This window comes from Lacerta agilis, chromosome 17, assembly GCF_009819535.1.
Source record: "Lacerta agilis isolate rLacAgi1 chromosome 17, rLacAgi1.pri, whole genome shotgun sequence".
In the NCBI taxonomy this organism is placed as follows: Eukaryota; Metazoa; Chordata; class Lepidosauria; order Squamata; family Lacertidae; genus Lacerta; species Lacerta agilis.
This window is the reverse complement of record NC_046328.1, coordinates 19,197,073-19,225,031: the sequence shown is the minus strand read 5'-3', so window position 1 is coordinate 19,225,031 and position 27,959 is coordinate 19,197,073. Positions and strand designations below refer to the sequence as shown.

At 44.8% G+C, this 27,959-nt stretch overlaps 1 protein-coding gene across 3 annotated transcripts; it reads left to right on the top strand.

Annotated features, from left to right (window-relative positions):
* The first annotated feature begins 1,122 nt into the window (after window positions 1–1,122).
* SUDS3 (SDS3 homolog, SIN3A corepressor complex component) lies at window positions 1,123–27,959 on the top strand. 3 transcript variants are annotated; one of them, XM_033174545.1, is made up of 13 exons: window positions 1,123–1,516; window positions 4,204–4,273; window positions 5,521–5,576; window positions 7,569–7,640; window positions 8,601–8,620; window positions 9,279–9,435; window positions 10,503–10,598; window positions 11,582–11,643; window positions 13,716–13,737; window positions 14,937–15,042; window positions 20,521–20,566; window positions 23,297–23,381; window positions 27,528–27,959. In XM_033174545.1, the coding sequence occupies exons 1-12, from the start codon at window positions 1,291–1,293 to the stop codon at window positions 23,378–23,380; spliced, it is 1,017 nt and encodes a 338-aa protein (XP_033030436.1). In that variant the 5' UTR covers window positions 1,123–1,290; the 3' UTR covers window position 23,381; window positions 27,528–27,959. The 3 variants fall into 3 exon arrangements, with proteins under 3 accessions (XP_033030436.1, XP_033030435.1, XP_033030434.1); XM_033174544.1 differs by lacking the exon at window positions 20,521–20,566 and having other exon boundaries at window positions 1,127–1,516; window positions 14,955–15,042; XM_033174543.1 differs by lacking the exon at window positions 20,521–20,566 and having other exon boundaries at window positions 1,130–1,516.

Here is a 27,959-nt window from a genome sequence, read left to right as displayed (position 1 = left end):
AGCAGGCTATTGGAAATATACCCATTCCTGGAATATATGTCAATGTCCAATAGCAGGTGTTTCTTCACAGTCTCAGATAGTGCTCTGTGGCAGAGAGAACACAAAAGGATGAAATTTTAAATGCCCTCCTCTCCCTCCTCTCCCTGTTACGTTGGCCACCAAACCGCCTCCTGTTGAGGACCTCTAGTACAAGGGCATTAGATTATGAGCTAGAACTTGCTGAACCTGTGATGGAGGCAAGATTTCCTTTGTTATAAACTGCCTCCCGCAGTTTGGCCAAACTCATGTTAGTAGCTTCGAGAACACTGTCCAACCATCTCATCCTCTGTCGTCCCCTTCTCCTTGTGCCCTCCATCTTTCCCAACATCAGGGTCTTTTCCAGGGAGTCTTCTCTTCTCATGAGGTGGCCAAAGTACTGGAGCCTCAACTTCAGGATCTGCCCTTCCAGTGAGCACTCAGGGCTGATTTCCTTGAGAATGGATAGGTTTGATCTTCTTGCAGCCCATGGGACTCTCAAGAGTCTCCTCCAGCACCATAATTCAAAAGCATCAATTCTTCTGTGATCAGAAGCCTTCTTGATGGATCACTGCCTTGTCGTGGCGAAAGGGCTTGAATTACTCAGGGAAGCTATGGACAGGTCAAGATGGACAGGTCATAGTGGAGAGTTTGGACCAAACGTGATCCACCTGGAGGAGGAACTGGCAACCCACTCCAGTATCCCTGCCAAGAAAACTCCATGGACAAAGACAACAGGCATATGAGGGTCTGGAGACTTCTATTTCAGTGTATCTGAAGAAGTGTGCATGATATATATATATATATGGATGTGTGTGCATCCACACACACATCCTATTAAAAGCAGTGCCGAGCGCGCAGGCGGAAGCAGACCGCAGTTAACAGCAATTCCACATATCTATGCGATAATAAGCTGTTCACAAAAGTGGGGTGGGGCCGAGAAGCGAACCTGGAAACGCTTGGCAGCTAGTTGAGTCTACACCTACATCGGTCTATGGCTGAAGGCGCCATTTCTCGCGCCTACGGGTAGAAAGTGGGTTCAAACCGCGGAGCGAAACGAACGCGAAGCCAGCCTCCCGCCAATCCACCTATCCACCCAGCTCAACCAGGGCCCGGAAGTGGTTCTAGCGCGCCTGCGCGCGGGAGGCGGGGCCGCTCGCGGCTTGTCTGAGGGGGGGAGTTAAGAAGAAGAAAAAGGAGGAGGAGGCGACCGGATCGTCCGCGGTGGCTTCGGCGGCGGTGGAGGCGGCCGGTTGACGCTTCCCCGCTTCGGCCATGAGCGTCGCCGCGCTGGTTTCTCCCGCGCTTCCGCCGGGGCCTCCGGCTTCTGCCGCCGCCGTTTTGCCCGCCGGGACGGGCCCCGCCGCCGCTGCTGCCATTGCCGCCGCTGCAGCCGCAGCCGCAGCCGCAGCCGCCGAGAGCTTCGAGGATGAGGAGCTGGACAGCCCCGCCGACGAGGAGGACGGGGAGCGCAGCGGCCGCGCGCGGGACTCGGACGAGGGTGAGTCGCCTGCCCGCCCCCCCGACCCGCCTCCACCCGCCTTCTTGGAGGCCCCGAGGCGCCGCCCAGCAGGTTTTCCCGGGAGTAAGACGCCGCCCGTTTCTGCTGAGGGCTGATTCCCGAGGCCGGGGGGGGGGGGAAGAGAGAGAGAGAGAGCAGGAGTTGATTCTTGCTCGCGAGTAGGCCCCTTTGGAATTCATGCGCGTGGTTAATGGGGGGCCGTGGAGCAGCGCGTCTGCTCATGAGTCAGACTTTGCACTGGTTGCGACGGGACCACCTCACGGCGGCCCTGATCCGTTCTTCTCGGGAGGGAAACCAACTGTCGGGGACTTCCGAGTCACGAAGCACGTGGGTATTGTAGCCACCCGATCAGTCTTACCTACTAGTAGACCCCATCGAAATTTACGAGCCCAGTGGCTAACTGACACCTGGTCATTGTATGGACAACTGGTCCCTGTCCCTGTCGCTTTTCCCTCGTGTGCCTTTAAAAAAGAAAAGATCGTAAGCCTTCAGGCAGGAACTGTTTTGTTTTAGTTCATTGTTTCCCAAACTCAAAATAATTCTCGGGTGAAAACAATTTGGAGTTAGTTTTAATAATGTTTTATCTAGGCTAGAGCAAATGCAATATATGGTATTAATTTATTAATACATAACAAAAACTATGCATGCACACTACAAAGAGAAATAAATTTTTAAAAGCTTAAAATAATGGTGGTAATAATCGTATGTTTCAGAACACCCCCTTTTTTTAGCCAGTTATCCATATGGAAGGGTTTAGTGAAAACAAATGAGAAATTTTGTTTATTAAAACACTTCAGGATTCATCGGTATAATCGTTGTGTAAAATGTATGCTTGTGGATGTGACCTCAATTGCAGGTGGCTAACTTGTGAGTAAATGTACACATTTGCAAAGCAATCCTTTTAATATTGTCATTTGCAACAGAACAATCAATTTACAACAAGTGCCATTCTTTACATAGGTGGCAGAAATGAAAGGAAAAAAATAGAAAGTTTTAGGGTGCCTCTGGTGTGTCTGGGACTTCAAAGGAGGGTGTGGGTAAAGGCAGAACCTCACACAAAAAAGAGAAAATCATTGGGCCTTTCATTGTCATTTTTGTTAACAAATTGAATAGAAGGATACCAAATCCCCGTGTCTTTCTACTCTCCTGAGTCAATTTTTCATCCAAGGCTAGTTGCCAAACAGTTTTACCAAGTTTTAAAGGAGGGATGTTCTGCTCTTCGCACAGCACTCTTATTATTGTATGGTGCTCAATGGGGTTTAATGCTGGTCACAGGAAGTATTCATATTAGCTTTTGAGTAAACACACATAGGATTTCCTGTTACTTACCGGTATCTAGAAATGTATGTGAAAAAGCATGTTGCAAGTCCAGAATCCAGTTAAGCATGGTACTTCTCCCACTGCTTTTCATTTCACCTATTTGTTTCTCAAAATGTATTCACTGCTTGCTTGACTGTAAAAAACAGCAACCTCAGAGCAGTTTACAGAAAAGAGTAAAATCAAGAAAAATGTACAACCATGCTTTAAAAGCATGCAAAAGTTAAAACACTAAAACAGATTAACATTGTTCATTGATCTGTTTTTATTGATTGTCTGGTCTGTGTTGAGCAACAGGCATTTTATATAAACTTGCGACCCAACTTACAATGTTGACTTCTGGAATTTCCTGTGAGAGCATGGATAGTTTAAAAAGAAAGCTCCGAAGAATGGCAGAGTCAGATGTCAGAAAACATCTGGTGACCAATCAGTAGCGTATGTTTACTTGGCAGTAAAAGTATTTGTTTCCATAGGATTTTCTTTCAAAGAAGTTAGTTTAGGGTTGCAGCTTTTTTCTTCTTCTCCTAACTTGAAGAGGGTAATGTTTGCTCTGCTTCAGTGAATTTCTTCATATGCATAATTACTTTATGGAACCTTCTGCCGTAAGACAGAAGGGCTGTGGTTCCATGGCAGAATTCAGGCTTTGTATGCAAAAGTTGTCAAGTTCACTTCTCAGAATCTTCACATAGGGCTGACCCCTGCTTGAGTTTGTGGAGATTTTCTGCCAATCTGTGTAGGGCAGGCTATAGTGAATTAAGACAAACCAATGGTCAGACCCTGGTTAAGGCAGCTTCCTATATTGCATTGTCATGTTTAATTTGATACATTTGCACCCTGCCTTGCTGTGATGCTTGAGGAGGCTTTTGTTAAGAGGAATGTGCCTGTTCCCCTAAAGGTCTTGGATGTGCCAGTAGTAATTTTTCCAGCAATTACGAAAAGCCATGGAGGCACTGAACAGAGGCTTGTGGGGAGGCAGGAGAAGGGGAGGGGGGCACTGGGTTAAAGCCAGTGGGATACTGGAGAACTGTGTTGGGATCAAAGAGTTTGCATGGAATGCATATTGGAAGGAAATTGACAGACACAGCTGGTAAGAATCTTGTTATGCTGTCTGGTGGGAACTGTGGTACTGTACATAATCACGTTCCTGCCTTTATGTATAACATAGAGATCTGGATAACACAACAAGAAATGGCACAGTTGTTTTGAATGAGCTTGCTCTCGTGTGTTTAGTTTTAGTTCCTTTTTGTACCTCAGTGGTGCTTGTTTCTGCTGCTGAGTGGGGAATGCTTGAACAAAAAAATGTACTGATTGGCACTGCTCTGACACTCGCCGATGTTCCTGTTCCTTAGATACCGAAGATGCAAGTGAAACTGATCTGGCCAAGCATGATGAGGAGGATTATGTAGAAATGAAGGAGCAGTAAGTATTCTCCAGGTTACAGATATGTTTTGATGCCTCTTTCATATGATTAATATCCCAGCTCAAAGGGTCTGAGTTTTGAACATATGTTGGTAGGGCTCCACCAACAAAGTGCAAAAGTATTAAGACAAAAAAGTTGAAATTCACATCACATTTCCCTAAATCAAAGAGCTGTTTGCAGCAGTTGTTATTTCTCCTTATAGCCCACCCTTCACCAAATGGTGCCAGGGTGGGTTAGAAAAAGATCACAATTAAAATAATAACATAAAACCTAATGTCGGAATAACAGAAAGCAGCAGCACAGAAGAGGAGTTGAGGTGGAGGCCTGAGTTAAAAGAATTTGTACCTTTGTAGAGAAATCCTTCCCTTGATACTCCTGCACTTCTTACTTCCATCAAATGCAGGCTTCCCCCAACCTGGTCCCTCCCTGCTGGCTGTTCTGGACCACAGCTTCCATCATCTCTGCTCCCTGCCCATGCCTCATGGGAATAGTGTTCCGAAACAGCTGCAGGGTACCAGGGTATGGAAGACTGGTTTAGTGTTTCGAGAGCAGGCCTCAAACTCATGGGCCTCCTGCCACACCACCTCCAGTGCAGTTCCAAGGAGATGAGAAGCTTCTGTTTTTGAGCAACCACAGTTTACCATGTAGTCCAAACCTGAATAAATGATTAATCTCAACAACTCCTTTTGAAAGCAAGCTAACTTCACACTGGTTCTGCATTGCATATGAACTAAGTTTAACGTTTCTGCTGAACTTTAAGCATATCAGTTGGACTTCGTTTGGACATTGTATGTGCCTTCTAGATCTGTAATGGCTTTATGCTCCTGACTCTCTTTATTTTTTTAAATGTTGGGTTAGTTGATGCTTATTAATTTCTGCCTTTCGTAACATTATCTTTTCTGCAGTTAGGCGTCTTGTGACATTTTGCCTGGACATTACCTTCTGGAATTCAGATTAGATGCTGTTGTGGCCCAAGCAACTAAATTTTATTGTCTGGCCCTTTGTGATCAAATGAGGCAGAAAGTTCTGCAGTTTGGGTTGGGAAAGGTGGGGGAGGAGGATCATACTTTCATGTTTTCTTTCTCTTTAAAAATAAAAAATAAACTTTTATTGCTCCTTCACTTCGGCTCTACTTGAACAACATAATAGAAATTTAGCAATGGAAAGAATCAATTGAAAAGGAAAGTAAAAGCAGCAGTTGGTGTTCACTGGGGTTCCTTCATTGGAATATGTATTCTCTTTGCAGGATGTATCAGGATAAATTGGCATCTTTTAAGAGGCAGCTGCAGCAACTGCAAGAAGGTATGGTTCAAAAAGCATGATATGACATTTATTCACGAGAACAGCGGGCTTTACTTTTAATACTCAGATCAAATAAAAACATAACATCAGAAGAGCCTGGTGGATCAGGCCAATAGCCCATTTAGTCCAGCATCCTGTTTTCACAGTGGTCAACCATATGGCTGTTGGGAAACCAGCAACAAGAGCACTCTCCCCTTCTGCAGTTTCCGGCAACTGGTATTCAGAGGCATTACTGTCTCCGGCCATGGAGGATAAAATATTTGGTAGTTCTCTTAAATCAGACCTTCTAGAGAGATGTCTTAAGCCACATCTCAATATATGCCCATCCAGCCCAGATTTGTCTACTACCTGCTGCCTGATCATTTCATTGGAGATGGCAAGGATTGAACCTGAAATCTACATGCAAAGCATGTACTCTATCATTGAGTTAGGGTCTCTGCCATTTTCATGCAATGCAATTGGGGAATCTTCCCTGATTTGGCATAGTGCTGAATCTTTCCTGACCAGCATTGTGATGGTTCTCATTTTGAGGTTTCAATACTTGCATGCAGGCATCACAACTTCTCTTGTTTTTCAAGTAAAAAAAAAGCCACTTTTAATATATTGCAGGTTGGATTATCAGGGGTCAGCAAACTTTTTCAGCAGGGGGCTGGTCCACTGTCCCTCAGACCTTGGGGGGGGCAGACTATATTTTGGAAAAATATATATATGAACGAATTCCTATGCCCCACAAATAACCCAGAGATGCATTTTAAATAAAAGCACACATTCTACTCATGTAAAAACACCAGGCAGGCCCCACAAATAACCCAGAGATGCATTTTAAATAAAAGGACACATTATACTCATGTAAAAACACGCTGATTGGGCCAGATCCAGTACCCAGGCCTTAGTTTGCCTACAAATGGATTATCTGAAAAACAGAACCTGGAATGTATTGAGTTTTGCCTTAATAGTGTATTATTATTGTATTACTGTATTATTATTATTAATTGAGTTTTGCCTTAATAGTTTATTATTAATCTTATTAATCTTATTTATTAAACTTGTATACTGTCTTTCATGTGAAGATTCCAGGGCAGTTCACAACAACAAAAAATACAAAATGAGAATTAAAAAATACATAATAAAACATAAAGAAGACCAAGCCAATAACCCCTTCTCTCACAAACATATTTTAAAAAGCCTTTGAATGTTAATCAGCTGAACACCTGGTTGAAGAGAAACAATTTCACCTGGCACCTAAAGATATGTAATGAAGGTGTCAGGCAAGCATCCCTGGGGACAACATTCTACAAATGGGTATTACACATACCCTGACCTTTTAAATATATCACGTTACCTTAATTTGGGACTTTTATTTTTACTACGCACAGAGCTGAACGGGGCAGTGGCTTTTCCTAAACTGCATGTGTCCACTTCTCATCTGTACTTCTTAACACCAGTATAATTTTACTGAAATGGACACTGGGGATGGGGAGATGCACCAGTGATGTTGATTTTGTGCCAGCTCCACTCTTTTAAGGACTAGAAAGTAGCCCATACTCTTTTTATTTCGTCTGAACAACATTATGTTGCTTCTTCGGCAGTGGCTTATTACTTATTAGAAAATTTATTTAAGCTTGATCTGTAATTTTTAAACATCAGGTTGAAGTAGGACTGCTCAGAATAGGTGGTGGTAAAATTGGTGAAGGGAATGGTCTTTTAATCTCTTCTGCTTTGAGATATAAGCTGCGTGAGTCAAGCTGTGTACAGACACTTCTGTGAAATAAAAGGAGCAATGACCTCTGTCACAAATCCTGGGCCCTAGGTCAGATCAGGCACTGATAGCTTGATAGTGAGAAAAACAGTGTGGAGTCCTTTTCAACAGTGTTATGGCGCTGTCCCATTTTGTTGCAGCGGGAGGGATTGGCCTTTGAGTTTCTGTCCAGCTCTGTCATTCTATATTTTAATCTATTGATTTCAGTGTGTTAATTTTGTATGTTTTAATAGGTACTTTGCAAGAATATCAGAAAAGGATGAAAAAGCTGGATCAGCAATACAAGGAAAGGATACGCAATGCGGGTGAGCGAACTGCATTTCTGGTGACTTGCTTGAGGATTTCTGATCTAGGCCTGGACAAGTACATGATAATCATGCATGAAACCCACTCAGTGCTTTTGGGTGATCTTACTTGTGTGTTGCAGTCTCATTCTAAAAACTTTCCAGAGGGTTAGCCGTGTTTGTCTATTGCAGTGAAAGCAACCTCTTGTAGCACCTTGGAAGATACATTTGCACCTTGGAAAGATACACCTTGGAATAATACATTTATTATGGCATATGATTTCAGTGGACTAGAGTGCACTTCTCCAGGCCGTTTATTTCCCTGTGCAAATGCTGTTCAACCTGTTCTGGAAGGTGTTGAAACCCCCTAAATGAAGTATTCAAGCTTAAATGGATCTACAGATGTATCTGATGAAATGGGCTATAGTCTACAGAACTTTGTGCCGTAATTCATTTGTTGCTCTTTACAGTGTTCCTTCTTGGGTTGATTCTGATCCTAGATCACATATAAATAACTTCTGTTGATTTTTTTTCAATCAGACTGGCTTTTATAGACTTATTCTGGGGCAGGCTTATGTTCCAGCTAAGGAGAAGGTACAGCAATCAGTGGTGCTTTTCTGCAGTTGTATTAGGTGTTTCAGCACAATCCCTTGTGTCTACCTGGAAGTATATCTCCTTCAGTTCAACGAGACTTCTTCCCAGCTATAGGGTTGCAAACTTAACTGTTGGCTATCTAAAATAGGAATTGTTTGGTATACGTTGCACAAAATGTCCAGTTACTTTGTCAGTGCAGCTACTGATGAAGATTAATCTGGTGTAAGCAGAAATACTTGCAAGGGCTGGTTTTGCAGCCTCTTAACGGGCTGTAGCTTGCCGTCATCAAAATTTTCATTCTAGGCTAACCACTCTGAGATCTTTAGCTAGAGTTAAATGTGCTTAGTTCAGCAAAAAAATGTAACTTATTTTTTCTCTTTCTTTCAGAGCTTTTTCTCCAGCTGGAAGTAAGTGTGTGTGTGTGTGTGTGTGTGTTTCTATTTCTGTTGGTCTCGGGTTTCATTAATGTATTCTGTTCCCTTTTTCAGTCAGTAGAACTTCCTTTCCTTTGTTGTAGAATGTTCAAACTATTCTGCAAATTGTGATTGACCTTTTTCCTGCCCTGAGGAGAACCTGAGTACTGAGGGTGCATGAATTCCAAGTCATTTGAGAATAGTTATTTCCATCCTTTATTAGGTTGTGCCATTGGTTTTGCAGCACACATGTAAATTGTGTTTTAAAATAGACAGACACCATATACTTGTGAGAGGGAGAAAATTCCACTCAAGTGAGGCAGTCTGATACTTAACAATTAAGAGGGTTACAGGTTCCTGTAGAAGGCATGTATCCAACTTTAGAGATGCTGGGATAGATGGACCTTGGGCCTTATCCAGCAGGATTCTTCTTAAGTCCTCATACTTGCTTTCCGTATGGTGACAAGTCACATGAGCAGTTTCACTGCAGAGTTTAGGAAAGCCTGTGCTATTTGACAGGTGTTACCTCCGACTCCGCAGCTTCTCAGTCTGGTGACCCCCAAGCACAGTGGTTTCCCTATCAGAACTGATGCATACCTGATGTGGTTCTGCCCTGTAGATGACTCCCTGTTTTCTTTTGGGCTTGGCTCAGACAGAGCAGGTGGAACGGAATTACATCAAGGAGAAGAAAGCGGCCGTGAAGGAATTTGAAGATAAAAAAATTGAGCTCAAGGAAAACTTGATTGCCGAGTTGGAAGAGAAGAAGAAAATGATAGAGAGCGAGAAGCTAACTATGGAGCTAACAGGAGGTAAATACAAAATAATAAAATAGAGCCAGCATCTCTCTTTGGGGAAGAGGGCATATACAGTGGATCTTCTGGCGCGATAGAGTGCTTCTGCACATGTGCGCATGGCGAAACCCAGAAGTATACGTTACCTGAAGGTAACATAACCCAAGGGTCCACTGTAACTGTACAATTATATTGTCGTAATCTGCCCAGGGAGCTTACGGTGAAGGGCAGGTAAGAAATCTTATAAATGAATCAGTCAATCGATATCTCAGCAATGGAGCAAATGCTTTGTAACCAGGTTCAATCCCTGATATCTTCAGTTAAAAAAGGACCAGGTAGCTGTTGGCATTGTAAACCTACTTCTGCCTGAGACCTAGAGGAAAATGCATTATTGGATGAATTAGGTGAGAGAAGGGGAAATGCCTCTCTAAACACATGCAAGCACTGTGCAAAAAAAGTACCTTTAGGACAGGGACTGTGGCTCAGTGGTAGAGCATGTTCTTTGCATGCAGAAGTCCCCAGGTTCAATCCCCAGCATCTCCAGGTAGGGCTGGGAAACAACTCCCTGTCTCAAACCCTGGACGGCCGTGGCTGGTCACAGTAGACTAGATGGGCCAACGATCTGACTTTGTATAAGGTAGCTTCTGGTGTCCTTACAAAAGCTGCTGTCAGTGAAGAGAAGACATTTTAATGAGCTAGAAGGACCTGGTTAGAAAGCAGTGATCTGTGTCCCTAAGCCTGCTTACTCAAAAGCAAACACTGTTCATTTCAGTGGAATTTTACTTCCTACTAACTGCACAGAATTGCAGCTTTCACCGCTGCATCCCGGTGCGTGTTTGCACCATGCATACGGTTTGTAGGTATTCCCCAATACTATTTATTTAGTAAAATTAAGGATGCACTTGCATATTTCTCAAATTAGGGGCTGAGTCACAGTAAGTGAGTCTTTGCATGAAAGAAAGAGACTCTCCCCCCTCCCCCCCCGAAAAGATTAATGCAGAAAAGCACAGTTCTTTTTTCTCTTACTCTGTTTTTTAAAAATCAACCTGTGGACTTTACCAAAAAAGTTGTCCTTCCTTCTTCAGACTCCATGGAAGTGAAGCCCATCATGACAAGGAAATTGCGGAGGCGGCCAAACGATCCCGTTCCCATCCCTGACAAAAGGCGGAAGCCGGCCCCTGATATCCTTTGACCAGCTACCTGATCCGCCACAGCCCATGATCCAGCTTTTGTCGTAGGTGCACGAGCTTTCCTTGAAAAGAGAGCTTATCAGTTGGCAAATCTTCCCCTGCGATGTGCAGCTGCACAGCATATTGGCTAACAATCAGTGAGGCCCAATGCGCTTGGCCATTGCACCATAGCTTTTCATGTAGGAGATCCCAAGTTCAGCCTCTGACACCTCTAGTTAATGAGCATTAAGTAGCAGGGGATGGGGGAAAGATGCTCTGCCTGAAATTATGGAGAGCAGCTGCCAGTCAGAGCAGGCAATGCTAGGCTTGGAGGACATTAGCTTGGCCCGCTGTAAGACAGCTTCTATGTTCCTCTCCAAATGGATGGGCAGAAGGTAGATTGGGTATCAGTGGCTGCTGTGCTCTGCCTCCGCAATCGGAGGCAGCGAACTTCTGAATGCCAGTTGCTGGAAGCCATAGGAGGGGAGAGTGCTCTTGCGACCAGGTTCTCCTGATGGGCTTTCCATGAAAGCATCTAGGTGGCAACTCAGTCCTCCTTTAGTGGTGGAGGTTATCCAGAGACACAGTTGCTTCTCCCTTTTGCTTCAGAGCAGGGGCTTTGCTTGGTTCTGTTCCCTGAGACAAGTCCCCTCGACACTCCCTTGGCTCAGTCCTGACTGCTGCAAGACGATGGTGCTTTCCTGGGGTTCTGTCCCTGTGAACCGTTCCGTATAGTGCTAGCAGCCAGAGCCAGCCTTTGCCTGCTTAATAGTTCACCTGTCATGGCAAGTGAACCTTGTGTGGCATGTTTGTGATATGCCCTGCGAAGGAGAGACCCAGAAGTAGCCACAAAGAGGGGTGCCGCTCCTGGGTCTCTCCTTTGCGGGGCGTATCACAGACATGCCACAGAAGGTTCACTTGTCGTTCTGTCCAGGAGATGCAAGCCACATTTTTGTACATGGTTCCAAAGTTACTTCCCCCTTAATTTGGATTACCTCAGCTAAATTACCTGCTAACGGACGAACAGATAATGGAGGATCTGAGGATTCTCAATAAGGTAAGTGCTTAGCATAGATTGGGTGTGATTAACTTTTATTCATTCAGACAAACCCCTCCCTTTTCTCCATGGCACTCAAAATGGGTTACATGGTTCTCCCCCTCTTCCTTTAATCCCAACAAAAACCATGGGGGGGGGGGAGAGGTTAGGCTGAGAGAGAGTGATTGGCCTAATGTCACCCAGTGAGCTTCATGGCAGAGTGGGGATTTGAACCCTGTTCTCCCAGGTCCTAGCCTGATACTTAACCACAGCACCACTCTGTCTCTCAGGGCCGCATTCCTTTCTGGGCAACCTTTGGGGGTGGGAGGTGGTGGCATATGCCAGTGGTGGGTGTGGTCAGAGGCAAAAGTGGGCGGAGCAATGAATGTAAATTTTGGGTCAGTACAGTAGACTAGCTTCTATGCATGATCACGTGCCCCTCTTCACCCTCCATCCTGACAAGCAAGAAGCATGATCTCAGTTGAAGGATGTGTACTGGTCAGGCAATACACTTGAGGAGGGTGCAAAGCAAGGACAGTGAGGGTTGTGACCTGAGCCAGAGTCCCAGGAGTTGCTAAAGAGAATGCCCAAGGTGAATGGACAATCGCTCTTGGTTGTCAGAAGAGCAGGCCAGTATCCCCTGTCGTCTCTCGACATCAGTGCTGCCGAACACTGCTCACAGCTTTTGGTTTTTCTCGGTTCCCAAGAAAAAATGGGTACCAGAGAGCCACCTAGGACCTAAAATGTAGAAAGAGTCAGAAATTCTGGGCAGAGACTCTAAAGGCAGTTGTGGAAGCCAGTAGACGGGAGGCTTTGTGGCTGCAGTCAGCCTGCCCCCAAACCCTGTCCTTAGGGGTAGAGAGTTGCTGTAGCTTAGACTGAGCACGACTGGCTGGTGGATTAGTGAGGTATATTATCATAGGTAGAACATTTTTATAGTTAAATGCACTACTGAATTAACATTAGAATATTAATTGTATACTGATATTAATTCTGTACTACATTCATTTTAAAAAATGTTCTATGTTAGTGAAAACAGCTGACATTTTGTGAGAGGGGGCATAAAAATCCTTTTAATAAATAAACGTATCCAAAGATTTGCAGCCCAAAATGAAATAACACTAGTCTTGATGCCAATCGGAATAGATTATTAGTAATTTAATACTTGAATTGCTTCCCATGAGGCATTCTAAAGTGATTTACAACCTGATACAAACATCTAGGAAAGTTACAAACATACGAGTTGCACATCTAAAAACACTGTTTTTAAAAAGCAAGTGTGTGTATGTACTACTGGCAACTCGCCATTTACACATGTTCAGTGCACACACGCATCCCCACGAACCCGGAAGTGGCATGAGTAGGGGCAAAAACGGCCCTAAAAGAGTGCGAAAATGGCGGGAAAACAGCGTCTAGCAATCCCAATAGCTTTTGCAAGTGTAATCCCAGGAGCCCTTGCACCGATCTTTTGAGGCCCATGGAGAGTTTGAGTTTGAGCAAGGAGGTTTGGAGGCAGTGATTGTGGTGTTTGCTTTTTCAATGGTGTTCCCAATATATGCGATTTCTCTTAAATGCGCAGTGCCTCGGAATGTAACCCCTCAAGGATGGGGAGTTGCCTGTATGTTCATAGCATCATTTCAATCCAATTCAGATTAATTTATTATTATTATTAATGATTTTAAAATTTCCTTGAAAATGACCATCTTAAGGCAGTGTACAATAAGGATAATTAAAAGCTGTTAAACACACAAGGACAACAAATACATTTAAAGCAGAACCAAAACCATGCAAAGTAGACACTCATGGTAAAGCGTCATTTATCCAGCTGGTGAAACCTGTTGAAACAAAAACATCTTCAGCTGGTCTCTGCTCCACAGAGTGGAGGCAGCCACACTAAAAGCCTACTCTGGGTTACTGCAGAGCGGCTTCTGAGGTCTTTGGAACTTACAGCAAATACCAGCTGGGAATAAAGATCCCCATTCAGAAGACATGTTGGCCTTCATGAAATGTTCTGTTAGGTCATTTATTTCTCTTCCGGTTTATGTTCTTGTGGGGAGTCACTAAAACAGCTTTCTTGTTTTTCTTTTTTATAGCTTAAATCACCTAAACGGCCAGGTAAGTGGCATCCCCACCCCAATAAGGTTTCCTAGTGTATTCAAAATATGGCTTAGGAGATAGGAAGGTGTGTAACTCAGTGGTGAAGGTCCCAAGTTCAACCTGCGGCATCTCTGGCTAAAAAGATGCTGAGCAGTAAGGGATGGTGGAAGTACTTCTGCTTGAGACCCAGAAGAGCTTCTGCTGGTCAGAGAAGGTAAAACTGGGCTGGATGATCAAATAACCTTACCTGATCTAAAGTAGCCTTCTGCATTGTTATCATAGACTGCTTTATGTTAAGAGTATATAAGGTTATAATTTTAATGGGTCCAGATTTGAGTATAGCTAATTACCTTTGAAATGCCGAGAAGTAGCAGAATGTTTGGATGAGTGTTGCTATCAAAAAGCTTGCTTTTGCTGTTTTGACTGGAACTCTCACATCTCCCAGTCCTAACAGGTCCCCCAAAATTCCCAGCTATGCAGACGGAAAAAACAGAAACTCAAAACTGGGAAGGAGCCAGAGTTGAGCATAGCCATTCTTAACTTTCTTGCAGACATTTTAGACTTCAACCCGCATTGACTTCAGCCAACATAGCCTGATTGTCAGAGATAATGGGCCGTTCTGCAAATACCTGGAGGGCCCCAGGCTCCCTGCCCCCACTCTAAACCTTGCTCCATGCTGGATGCCTAGAATCCGTGGAGGCAACCCACTTGCTTTGCATTTGTAGGGTTCTGAGAGCCCTGGGGAGCAGCTCTTAATCTAAGTAGATAATACAGGGCATGGGCAGCCAGATGTAGTTGGAGTCATAGCTCACATCAGCCACAGTTAGCGTTCAGGGTTGATGGAAGCTAAAATCCACCAACATCTGGAGGAGCACCAATGCAAGGCTCAGCCAGCCTGGTGCTTTTCAGATGTTTTAGAATGTTTACTCCCATAAGCTGCAGCTAGCACAGCTGTTCTGGCTGGGCTGATGGGAGTTGTTGCCTAAAAACATCTGGAGGGTGCCTGGTTGACAAAGGCTGAGCCCAGTGGTTTGACTCTCTGCAATGTAGACCTGCACAAATCAAACCGGATCTCTGCCTGTGTGCTCTGCTCAAAAAGCTTAATACTTTTGCCTCCCACTGTCGGCTTAAGGTCCCAGCAGTCTCTCAGTGTTGCCTGAATCGTAAGCTGCTGCTTAGGGGTTAGACTGTGTATAGAGTTCACTCTTCTATTCCAGCGTCTCCTTCATCACCAGAACACCTACCGGCCACGCCTGCCGAATCCCCAGCACAGCGGTTTGAGGCAAGGATAGAAGATGGAAAACTGTACTACGATAAAAGATGGTAAGGCTCGGTGCGGGGAGGCGTGGCATGTTCTGATGTCACGACCTTCTGAGCTGTAGCGGCATTAGAGATGGCCAGGATCAAAGGATAGAAAGGGCAAAAGAAGGAGCAACTTCATGGAGGAACATCCAGGAGCCTTACCCCTTGTATGTAGAGAGTTGGAAGGGTTGTATCACAGTGGTCAGAGCAACTGTTGTGGCTTCAAAAGGTCCCAGGTCCAGTCTCCAACATCTCCACGTAGGTTGGGAGAGTCTCCTGTCCAAAACCCTGGAGAACCACTGGCTTGACTTGGTGTAAGCCAGGCATAGGCAAACTCGGCCCTCCAGGTGTTTTGGGACTACAGTTCCCATCATCCCTGGCCACTGGTCCTCTTAGCTAGGGAGGATGGGAGTTGTAGTCCCAAAACATCTGTTGGGTCGAGTTTGCCTATGCCTGGTGTAAGTCAACTGCCTAGGTTTTTTTCAGGGCGAAGTGGAAAATGGCCTCTCAGAAATTCTCCATCCTATTTGCGCGTGGTGAAATTTGGATGGGAGAGAGTTCTTCCAACAGTTTTGAGGTGCCCCCCCAAAAAGCGAGTTCTCACCTGAGAAAATTTTGACTCTGCTAATATGGAATTAAGCTCAGTTGTTGGTTCATACTCATGCAGTGTTGACTGGGGCCCCTTGAGAGTGGTAGGCGGGAAAGCAGGGAGACCAACAGTAGGTGGCGCCAGAGTCAATAATAGGGCAGAGCTGACTAATTCTAGTTTTCTTCCCATTCTGCCTGCTCGGTTCTACAAGGGTTCACTTCCACAATATTCAAACTAAATATAATTAAGGCAGGATGAACAACTGTGCTACTTCATTCACAGTCTGAAGAGGTGGGGGTGGGGATTCTCCCAGCACTTCAAAGAAGACTTGTAAAGAATTATCGGGAAATGTTTTTCCAGAAAATTGTTGGCTCACCCTAAGATATGTAAAGGCTTTAAACTTCTACCAGGGGGTGCTGCACTCCTCTCATCTTACTCCCCCTTTTCCCTCTCACCTGCTTCCAACAAGCAGGATTTTTTTTCTTGCCACAGTGCTTAACAACCAAAAGGTGTAGGGTAGATCTGATTCCTTACATTACCCATTCAGTGACTGGAGTGCATTGCATTCTTATGTGCCTTTAGTCAGGCCATGAAAGGTACCCCTGGGCTTGCCCGCTCATCCCTTTCCAGCAATGGTAGGGAACCTTTCTGCAGCCCAAAGGGCCACATTCACATCTGGACAGCCTCCTGAGGGCCACATGCAGAAGTTGGGACCAGAGGCAAAAATGGGCTGAGTGATTAATGTGAATTTTATCTCTGTACAGTAGGCTAGTTTCTACACTTGCACACCTCTCTCTATCCTCCATTCAGACCGGAGTCATCATATTCTGCTCTTCCTCGCGGGGCACCAATGCTTCTCTGAAAACCAGTTGCTGGAAACTGCAGGAGAGGAGAGTGTTCTTGTGCTTGAGTCCTGCTTGTGCGTTTCTCACAGACATGGTCGGCCACTGTGAGAATAGGATGCTGGTCTAGGTAGTCCACCAGCCTGTTCCAGTAGCCAGGCTATTCCTGTGTCCTTATAGGCAGCTCAGTGGTAGAGCACATGGTAGCCATATCCTCGTAGCATAGCAATCAGCACCTTCTAACCCTGATGGTTATGTCCTTCCACTTTTGGAGGCAGTAATATGTCTGAATACCAGCTGCTGGAAATTGCCGGAGGGGAGAATTGCTCTTGCGTTCAGATCCTGTTTGTGGGCTTCCCATAGGGGCAAGTCGTCGTGAGAGTAGTAGGCTGGACTATATTGGCCATTGGCCTGATCCAGCAGGCTCTCATGTTCTAAAAATATATATATATTTTTTAATCTCCTTACAATTCATAATAATATCTAACAATAAAACACAAAAGCGTAATCCCAATAACATCCAAAAATTACATAACTCTGTAATTGAATCCTGGCCCTGACGAAAGTTCCACTGTGATAGTCTCTAGGCCAGGCATAGGCAAACTCAGCCCTCCAGATGTTTTGGGACTACAATTCCCATCATCCCTGACCACTGGTCCTGTTAGCTAGGGATGATGGGAGTTGTAGTCCCAAAACATCTGGAGGGCCGAGTTTGCCTCTATCTGCTCTAGGCTGCCTGCTTTTCCGGATTTGCAGTAAGGTGGTCCCTGTCACCTTGAACAATAGCAGCAGCTGTTATAGCTGGAGTTGGTTGGGGCCTTGCCCTTCCAGGTTAGGTGGAAACAGGTCAGCCAAGCAGGTCTCACAGGGACTCACAGCAAGAGGCACTTGTTGCAATTCCAGGATGTGTTCAAGCCAGGTGAAAACACCCAGGCTTGTAAAACAGGGCCAGCGAGGGGTGTGGCTTGGCAAGAGTTCAAGGAACCAATGGAGGGGGGGGGGTGCTGCAATCAGACTCAAGCTTCATGCTCACTGAACAGCACTTCAGGTGCCACTTAACTCCAAGAGTAACAGCACTGCGAACTGAACACGTAACACAGGTTGCAATGAGAGTTTGTACATTGCCAAATCTGGTCTTGCCCCAATGATGGCAGGCACCTCGATTCCACGCTCCCAGGAAGCTGTCAACAAAGGAGGGGGGACATTGGCCATTTTGGGGGTTTCCAACGTGCTGCCCTTCACATGTTGTTATTATCGTTTATTCATTAATTGTCTTTAAAGAATCTTCTCAAGGAGATTTACATATAAGATAGCTTGGAAACAGCAAAAGTAAGGGTAAAACTGAGTAGACTCCCTGGTAAAAGGCCCATTTATCCAGCTGGGAAAATACCTTCAGTTGCTTCTGCAAAATGCAGGCAGTGGGCAGCCACATAGAAAGCCCAGCTCCCGAGATACTGCAGAGTTATTAAGACTCCAGCTCCCATCATCCCTGGCATTGGCCTGTGCTGGCTGGGGCTGATGGGAGTCCTTCAGCATCTGGAGTCATCACATTATCACCAATCCACTAACGCAACAGAAGTTCTGGAACGTTACATTTTTTTAATTCTCATTCTCAGCCTTTTTGCCACAAGGTGGCAGAATGAGATCAGAAATTATTTTCCATGAAAGGAGGATGGGGAAAAATGGATTGCTTGTTTTTAGCAGTAATGTGCCTTTTAGAGACCTCCCCTTTATGTAAGAATTCAGATTGGTCTGTAGAATATAGCAGCAGCTCCCAAATATTTCCTTGAGCTCATCCAACAGTAGACATAGGATTGCCTCAGGAACATATTACTGACTTCACCCTGGAAATGTAACCCTTTTTTTCCTTGACTCATTGTAGTATGTTGGCCTGGTGAGTCCCTTGCAAATCTCCATAGATCTGCTGTGCCAGTCCTCCTGATTTTTTCCTAATAGGATCTCTTCTCTGAAAAGCATAGTCTGTTGAAGTAAATGTTTCCTCCAAGAATGGAGGAAGAGGATCTGGTTTCTGATAATGTCCGGCTCCTGTAAATTGCAGTGTTTTTCACACCAAGCCTTATGACCCCTTGATTCTTAGCCATGGCCTAAGAATGGCATTCTCTCTGGCCTCAAATGACACCCATCACTATTTCCACACAAGACTCTAGGGAGCTTTGGGCCTATTTCTGGGACAGTATCCCTCTGAGCCACACATAAAGCCATTTTTTTTAAACTGCAGGGATGTTCTGAAGTGGAAGTCTGGTGTTGGAAGGCAAGGGGAAGTATCAAAAACCCCCAGATTTGCATGCATCTGAAGCAGTTCTTTAGATTTTAGCTAGCCAGTTTGCTCAAAATAAGTCCTGCTGCAAAAAGAACAAGTAAAACATAAGGAAAGAAACTACAAAGGAAGAATATAGAAAAATAAATTAAACTTAATCTTAATTGTGAAACTGTGCATCTTGAAATCACAGAGCTAGAGAAATAATAAATTCTAAGAAGGCAATATATTGCTAAATCCAGAAAGATGTCAGTAGTGGGGGGGGGGGGCGGGGGATATGTAGATAGAGGACACATTTTGAGAAGGTTGTGGCCACAAATGCTTAGGTAATGAATCACACCAGAAGGCTTTCTCTTTTTCAGGAGGTTGAATCCCCTCTCTACCAGTTGTTAAATATATAATAAGCAGGTGCCAAACAGAAAGAAACATAACTTTTGCTCTATTTATTTGACTCACAGCTGTTAATTTTCCTGACAGTGCAAGTTGGGGAGGGTTTCTGCCGTCAGATTTAAGGCCTTTAAAAAAAAGAAGTGACATCATAACTGAAGGTGCCCAAAACAGTAATTTGGGGGCGGAGGGAAGGAGGGCTATTTCTAGCTGAACAGATCCACTAGTGCAAGGTTTTCCATGGGTACAATGGAACTTCTGCCCTCTCCCCATGCCCTCCCAAAATTTATTTATTGCATTTACAGCTCCCCTCTCCTCCAAGGAGCTCAAGGTGGTATTCATGGCTCTCCTCATTTTATCCTCACAAAACAGCTGTGAAGGCAGGGCAAAGTGTGAGAAAGCGACTGGCCCAAGGTCACACAGTGAGCTTCATGGCTGAGTGGGGATTTGAACCCTGGTCTCCCAGGTCCCAGTCCCACACGCTAGCTACTACGCCGCACTGGCTCAATTTGCTCTGGAAGGTTGAGGGAACCCTAAACAGGATTTAGAAAAAACCAGGCAGGTGCGCGAGGAGGAGGGGAGTCCTTTCTCTTGCAGTGCTGTTTAGCTGGATCCCACTCTGCCTAATCCTTTGCAGTGAAATTTAATTAAAACCTTCAGCATTAGCGTACTTGCCATATGGGCGGTTGTCTGAACTCGTCAGCTAATTAGCGTTGAAGGGGGTTTCAGTCACCCCAGTCGCATTCCGTACTTTCTCTCATTTGAGACGCGGCTCCTTAAACCGAATAGGCTCTTTGCCTGCTCTGTGCTGGAAGCCAGCCTTGATCTCGCTCGGGGAAAGTTTTCTGTGAAATTGCCTGCAGAAAGAAGACCCAGCCCACACGCCTTATTTAAGCTGGGCGGTGAATGGGTCTGTACAAGGCAAGGGCCGTAGCTCAGGGGTAGAGCATCTGCTTGGCATGCAGAAGGTCCCTGGTTCAGCCCCTGGCATCTCCAGTTAGGGCTGGGAGGGGCAGCCTGTCTGAAATCCTGAAAGATAGCTGCTGCCAGTCAGTGCTGACAACACTGATCTAGATGGAGCAGTGGTCTGCCTGAGTGGAAGGCAGCTTCCTACCTACCAGGGGAAAACATGACATTGTCCTCCAAGAAGCTCAGTGGTGGTGGGGGAGCACATGGGAATGTTTGTGTGCTCACCAGCCTCCCTACAAGGTAGGCTTATGGCTAAAGAAAATGCCTGACAACCATGGGGCACCCAAATGTTGAGTCAAATACTCTCTGCCACAGCACACTGGCTTTCCATGCCCCCAGAATGGTATATATGTGTGTCTCGATTTCACCTTGCTGTTAACGGCTTGATTTTCTTCCGAGTGTCACTGTTGGCCCTTTTCCTTCCCCTTTCCTAGCATTCCTATTCCTCAAGATCAACACTGCACTCCCCCACCCTTTGCTGTAAGATTTCTTTTTTGGTTATTGATTGTAATGATGCCTCAGCAGAGTAGTTAATATTTTAAAAATAACTTCTTGGTGTGGGAGGACAACATTTTGAGTGCATATTAAAATCACCAAACTGTCATGTGTCAAAATGGAATGAAACGTCAGAGCTTGAGGATTGAATGCTCCCTCTTTTCTATATTCCTTCTGTGCTTCTTTCTTCCTATCCTTCCTTCCTTCCTCCTGATGGCTAAAGAACGACCTGTTTAAAGCTAGGCATAGGCTTCACTGTGACCTTTTTAATGGTATTTGGCAGATTTCTTCCTTGCAAAACTGCGAAAGCAGAGCATATAGCCTTTGCCCTCCACAGATTTGCCTAACCACCTTTTAAAGCCTCCAACTTAGATGGCTTTAGAAGAGGATTAGGCAAATTCATGGAGGAGAAAGCTCTCGGTGGCTATTGGAGGCAGAAATATTTCTGAATATCAGCTACTGGAAAACGCAGGAGGTAAGAGGGCTCTTGTGCTCGGGTTCTGCATGAGGGTTTCCTACAGGCTTCTGATGGTCAGCCACTGTGAGAACAGGATGGAGAACTGGATGGGCCATTGGCCTGATCCAGCAGACTCTTTGTATGTTATTAAAAAGGTGGCTTGGTGGCTGAAATGCAGACTACAGTGGTACCTCGCAAGACGAATGCCTTGCTAAATGAAAAACTCGCTAACGAAAGGGTGACTCGCAAGACGAATTTCCCTATGGCCGCGACTTGCAAAACGAAAACTTTTTGTGATCCCCCCCCCCCCGTCAAACCGCGCTTTTCCGACCGTGCTTTGCAAGACGAAATTTCCACTGTACGACAGCACTCGCGGAACGAATTAATTTCGTCTTGCGAGGCACCACTGTATGTGCAGGAACTCAGTTGAGGTCTGCTTTTTCACCGGCCTGTGTGTCCCCAGTTTATAGCAAGAATGCTCTGTTTGCTCTGTGGTAACGTGGCTGCTGGAAATTGTGCAGTATTGTGACATGATTGGAGAAGAAATAGAATGTAAAAGATGTCCATCAAATGATGAGCGCATTGATGGTGTGTAGATTTGAGTGATGTATTTTCTCTCCTCCCACACCTTTCCATAACACCAGAATCTGGGGCTAAATGAGATAAGTCTTCATTTTGCACAATTAGCAATTGTATCAGTGGCTTTAAGAAAGCAGATTGCAGGTGCAAGGGATCCTATTAGGATAGTTGTAAGGGGAATTCAATTCTCTCTCTCTCACACACACACACACAGCACACTGTAGGCCTTGTCCAGATTGCGGGAGATCTTACATTACTTTTAAAATATCGATTCACATTGTTAATTCTGTGACTGGCACCTCACCTCATTTTGCCCTCGGACACGACATTAAATAGAACTGTGATGGATTCATCACAGATGGTGTGTAAACTATGCAGAGAGGGTCTTTTCATTGGTTTCCGCCCCCTTCCTGCTTTGTAGAATGCTGCCCTCGGGAAGCTCACCTGGCACCTGTGTTAATTGCATTTCAGCACCCAGCAAAGGAGATCCTTTTCCCTTGGGCCTTTTAAGAAGCTTTTAAGAGATCTTTTAAACTACTTAATGTATTTTTATTATTTTGCTCCCTATATAAATTGAAGGTGGAGTGTGGGGGTGGCAGGTTCAAATTAACTGTTTGACTGTTTTCTTTGTTGATTATTAGTTGCCTGTTGGTTTGTTATTTAATGTTTTGTTGTTCGTGGCCTAGAGGCTGCAGTGTTTGGATCACTGAGAAATTTAATAAAGATTGTTCTTCCCACAGCATGCAATAAACATATGGATTTTGGTTCCTGCACAATCCACCATTTCCCCTTTTGAATATGAGGCTCTGTTGAGCTCCAGTTTGGGTCCTATATTGAACTTCTGTACTTTTTCTTGCTTATATATATATATCTATATTAAAAGAAGATATAACACATACTGACTATTGGCCTGTTCACCCCAAATTTCCCATTTTTCTCCCCGTATCTAGTCTGCACTTATAAGCCCCTTTGATAATGACTACATTTCATCAATATTCCCTGCAGTGAAGGGCCCCCCTGGCTGTAATTAAACGTTAAACAGCAAAAGCCATAATAAATTTGAAGCAGGTAAAAGCGGCCGATATAGTCAGTGGAATGCTGCTGTTGTTTATACATTGAAGAATTCTTGAATGCTAAACCACAGTTTGGAGATGGGAATGAGTCAGCTGCTTTGCTCATGATTTGCAAAATATAGTTTGCAGACAAAGGGTATTATTGCATTTGCACCACGCAACACTATCAAAAGCTTTTTGTGTTACAACTAGCTTTGTGCTTGGCAGTCATAAAAAGCTGGAGCAAAGTCTTCGCCCTGTTGCATCCTTTCTGCCCTTCTCCGGAGTTGCTAGTTGTGCCTCTGAATGAGGCAAGCTTGCACCCAGAGCACTTGATTATAAATTATTAGTATTAATTTTATTACCTGCCCTTCACCCCCCAGGTTTCCAGGGTGGGCTGCACATAATCCCTGCTGTCTGGGGATGATGGGAGTTTAGAGTCCAGAAACATTTGCAAGGCACCACATCAACTGCCCCTGGATTAAAATGTTCCTTTTTCGGGAGGCAAATGGCTCATTCTCATCTGCGGGGAGTGGGGGACAGAGGACACCAGTTGGTTTTTATAAGCTGGGATCTTGGGCTATCTCAGAGTGTCAAGTAGACTCACAGCTCAACCTTTACTTGCAGGTATCACAAAAGCCAGGCTATTTATCTGGAGTCGAAAGAGAACACCAAAATCAGCTGTGTGATCAGTTCCGTGGGAGCCAATGAGGTAAGCTCGGGTCTTCAGTGAGTTTTGCAGGCAGTTGCCAGGTTTGAAGCCTAAGGGGTTGGCAGTCAATGGGGCTGTGGACCATGACACAATATTATTAATTTTCTTGCCTCTGGCTGTGTACACCTCCCCCCCCCCCCGAATTCTGGAAACTGTAGTTTGTTACAGGTGCTCGGAATTGCAGCTCCGTGGGGGTAAACTACAGTTCCCAGAATTCTTTACCTGGCTGTGCTTTAAATGTATGGTATGCACACAAGCTAAGTGTGCTTGTTTATGCAGCCACCTGACTTTTCTCCAGTGGCAGGATGAATGCAGCTTTTGGAGCAAAATACTGAATCTTCGGTCTAGTCAATTGCATGGCAGCTGGTGGCAGAGCTTCGGGAATTGGAAGTGAGATGCTTTTATTAAGCCGAAACTCTTCATCTGACCATTTTTGTTAACTCTTCCATATATTTTTTTTTAAACACAATTACTCTTCCGCAACTAAGTGAAGCTCTTTATCTAGTTCTCCATCCCAGTTTATGTGCCAAGAGCTGACAACGGATGGATTGAATTTATATCCCACACTTCTTCCCGAAAGAGCCTAGGGTGGCAGACACATCAGTAAAACAAATTTAAAACTTTATGAAAACACTTTTTAAAAAACCCAGTGATTTCAGGGTTGCCGGTAGCAATATCCTTCAGCCATCAAATGTTTGGGTGCAAATAGCAATGTTTTCACCATTTCTGCGGAAAGTCAGTGGCAGAGGCAGATACACTTCACCAGGGAGGGGATTTTACAAACATGGAGCCACCATTGAATAGACCCTGGCAGAGGCCAGTGGTGACCAGGCATCACCTACAAGGCCTCTTAGAGACTTTTCCAAACCTTCCCGAACCCCACCATTTGAATCCCTTCCTGACACCACAACTCTTTTGCTTCCGTAGATAAATGTAGCTCATTCTTGGCTTGTGCACATCTGATCCTACCTTTGGAAAAATAATGCCGCATCTTCAGTTAAAGCGAGTCAGGGAGACCTTGGGTTGGACTCCAGTTCCCATCCTCCTCGATGCTGACATTGTTTGATGATTTTTTTTGAACTGCTGAGGAAGACCTGTCCTACATGAATGCATTGGGGGTTTGGTCTAGACCAGGGTTTCCCAAACTTGGGTCTCCAGCTGTTGTTGGACTACAGTTCCCATCATCTCTGGCCACTGGTCCTGCTAGCTAGGACCAGTTGTAGTCCAAAAACAGCTGGAAACCCAAGTTTGGGAAACCTTGGTTTAGACCAGGGGTTTTTTTTCAGGCCACCTCCCTCCCTTGGTTTCATAAACTCATCCCCAGTGACTCCTACCCTATAAAAAAGCATTAGTCAGAATAGTGGTTGGCATAACCCACTACGGAAGATAATAACACAATAAAATTCAAACAAGTAACAATTAATTGCACAATTAGTCAAAATCCAATTAAAACTATTGAGTTTAATTATTCAACAAAGTTGATGAACTTGATCCCAGCTTTTCAAAAGTCTAGCAGTCGTTTATACTTCCACTGCCCCACTGCTGAGTTATTTTATTACTTATTAGATTTCTCCTCTGTACCTTCCTTCAAAGGAGAGCAGGGCAGCATAAGATTTCAGTTGTAGTTGCTCAGACTGTTTCTGCTTTCCCCTCTACCCAATTAGTTGCTTGTGGTTTTTTTGTTCTGGAGGTTGGATTTTATTCTCCTTGGCTTGGTTTGCCATTGACTCCAACACAGCCAGGTAGAAATACCAACAGGAAATTGTTGGGAATCACCCATTTTATGGCTGCGGTGTTCTCTAGATGGACAGTGCCGAGCTAGATGTTCTGGTTGACATTTGACAGCCTCCCGCATTCCTATTTAATCCAGTCCTTTAATGAGAACCGTGAGGACTAGACTTTCACTCTCTTTTTTAGAGGAAAGGCCCAGTGGTAGAGCCTCTGATTTGCAGGCAGAAGTGCCCATTTTCAATCTCCAGCATCCCCAATTACGGCTAGCGAAAGAAGGATCCCTGACTGAAACCTTGGAGAGAGCCACTGCTAGCCAGTGCAGATAGTCCGGAGATAAATGGACCAGTGCTCCAACTCTGTATAAACTTCCCCCTGTGTTCTTAACCAGTAGCCACACTTCCTGGCTCATCCCATATTTCACAAAAGGGGCTGAGGAAGCAAAATAATCTTCATCTGTTTATCTCGGTAGAGCATGTGACTCTTAACCTCAGGGTTGTGCGTTCGAGCCCCACATTGGGCGAGAGATTCCTGCATTGCAGGCATTTGGGTTAGAATAGTCCTCACGGTCCGTTCCAACTCTGAGTCTATGTACCTCAGCAGCTTATTGGCAAGGTTGCCATTCACACAGGTAAAGGGAAAAGACACAGCAATTCTGTCAAATCTCTTACATTTTTATCTGGCTTTCTCCATACATGTGGGGTAGCTCACTTAGAGCGCGAGATTCTTGATCTTGGCGCCATGGGTTCAAGCCTCGTATTGGGCACAAAGATTCCTGCATTGCATGGGGTTGTGCTGGAAGACCCTCATGGTCCCTTCCAGCTCTACGAAGCTGCATAAAACCCTGCCTCGAGCAAAACATGGGAACTCAAACAAGTGGGCAATTAAAAGGAAAACATTTTGTACGGCTCGCTCAGGCTCGTGAGTTATGGCTGCTATTCAAAGTGTCTCTTTCAATTAATAATGAAACTAGTCACAAAGATGTCATTATGTTCAGTGGGTGATTATTCAAATGAGCGTGCAACGTCGTACCGAGAGATGCATTAGAACATAACCTTAAATCAAATTTAGCAATTTCGCTCTTATTAACATTAACAATAAGCATCTTAATGCGGTTAGGTGCCCGCATAATTGAAATTAAGTCCCAACTCGCCCTGTCGCCGGAGACGTGCCCAAACGTAGGGAGAAGGAGTCTTCTGGCACCGTCCACTTTAAGTAGGCGTGACGTATTTCTAAAGTCAGCTTAGGGAAAAGATGCATTTTGTCTTTCGTATTTCAGCAGGAAATGAAAGAATTGCTGCAAGACCATTTGAGAAAGGCTGTAGTGCACCTGTTTTGGGTGCAGGATGGCCCCAGGTTCCATCCCCAACACCTTCAACAAGAAAAAGGGAATTTTGGGAGTATAGGAAGCTGCCTTGCACCTAGCTAGAAAATTGGTCTGTGCAGCTTAGTGTTGTCTACACTGACTGGCAGCAGCTCCCCAGGGTTGCAGACAAGGGTCTCTGCCAGCCCTAACATTCTGCAAACTGTATTACATAGACAGGCATCTATTATTATTATTATTATTATTATTATTATTATTATTATTATTACTACTACTACTACTACTACACCCGTCCTTCACCATAAGGTCTCAGGATGTGTTCCAACAGCTAATATACAACCTTAAAAGCAGTTTAAAACATACAATCACAGAAATAAGATAGGTCCTAAAAATATATACCTCAGGTATCATCAATGAAGACTCTTATTCTGACCATAGCCGTCAATTTTTCCCTTTTTTGCGGGAAATTCCCTTATTCCAGCGCCATTTCCCACTGCAAAAAAGGGAAGGTTGGACAGCTATGGCTGTTTCCCAATGCAAGAAAAAGGAAGGTTGACAGCTATGATTCTGGCAGGTCTCCGGGAAATTACCGGGTTGTTTTTTTAAGGAGAGGGCTTTTTTTATTTGTATTTTAAAAGATTTGTTTTTTAATGTTTTGTTTCTGTTAGTGTTTAATTAGTTTTTAACAATTACCATTTGTATGTTCTTAGCTTTTTGTATTTTACCAATGTTGTTTTAATTTGTGTAAGCTACCTTGAATCCCTGGGCAAAGGTGGGACATAGATAGGATTTATATCTGAGGTCCAGCTCCGAGGGCCTTCTGGCGGTTCCCTCACTGTGAGAAGTGAGGTTACAGGGAACCAGGCAGAGGGCCTTCTCGGTAGTGGCGCCCGCCCTGTGGAACGCCCTCCCATCAGATGTCAAGGAGATAAACAACTCTCTGACTTTGAGAAGACATCTGAAGGCAGCCCTGTTTAGGGAGGTTTTTTAATATTTGATGTTTTATCGTGGACTGTATAATCCAACCCAGATGAAAACACGAAAAGTTGACTTTTCTTTTGTTTAACCCCCCCCCCAAAAAAAAACCCTCGCAGATCTGGGTGAGGAAAACCAGCGACAGCACAAAAATGCGGATCTACCTTGGACAGCTCCAGCGCGGAGCTTTCGTCATCCGGCGGCGGTCGGCTGCGTGACTCTCTGGCCCTGCGCTGTGTTAAAGACAATCAGCTCTTGCAGAGACTTGTGGTTGCTCTTCCTGGGTCTGAACCGGCAGAAGGGCCACCTCCCTCCTCGATCCTTTGGATGCTGCCCGTTTTGCTGCCCACGTTGCTCCTGCTGCCCTCAAGCCTCTTCTCTCGTGAGCCCACGCCGTGCACCAGAGCCCGCCCCACGGCGTTAGTTTAGCTTTCTCATTTCCAAAGACTACTTCAAAGAAGAATGTATGCCTGTGGTCTCAAGTCCATTCCATTCTTGTCTATCCTGCATAAGAGCACACGCGGTGTATCTTTTTAAAAATTATATATATA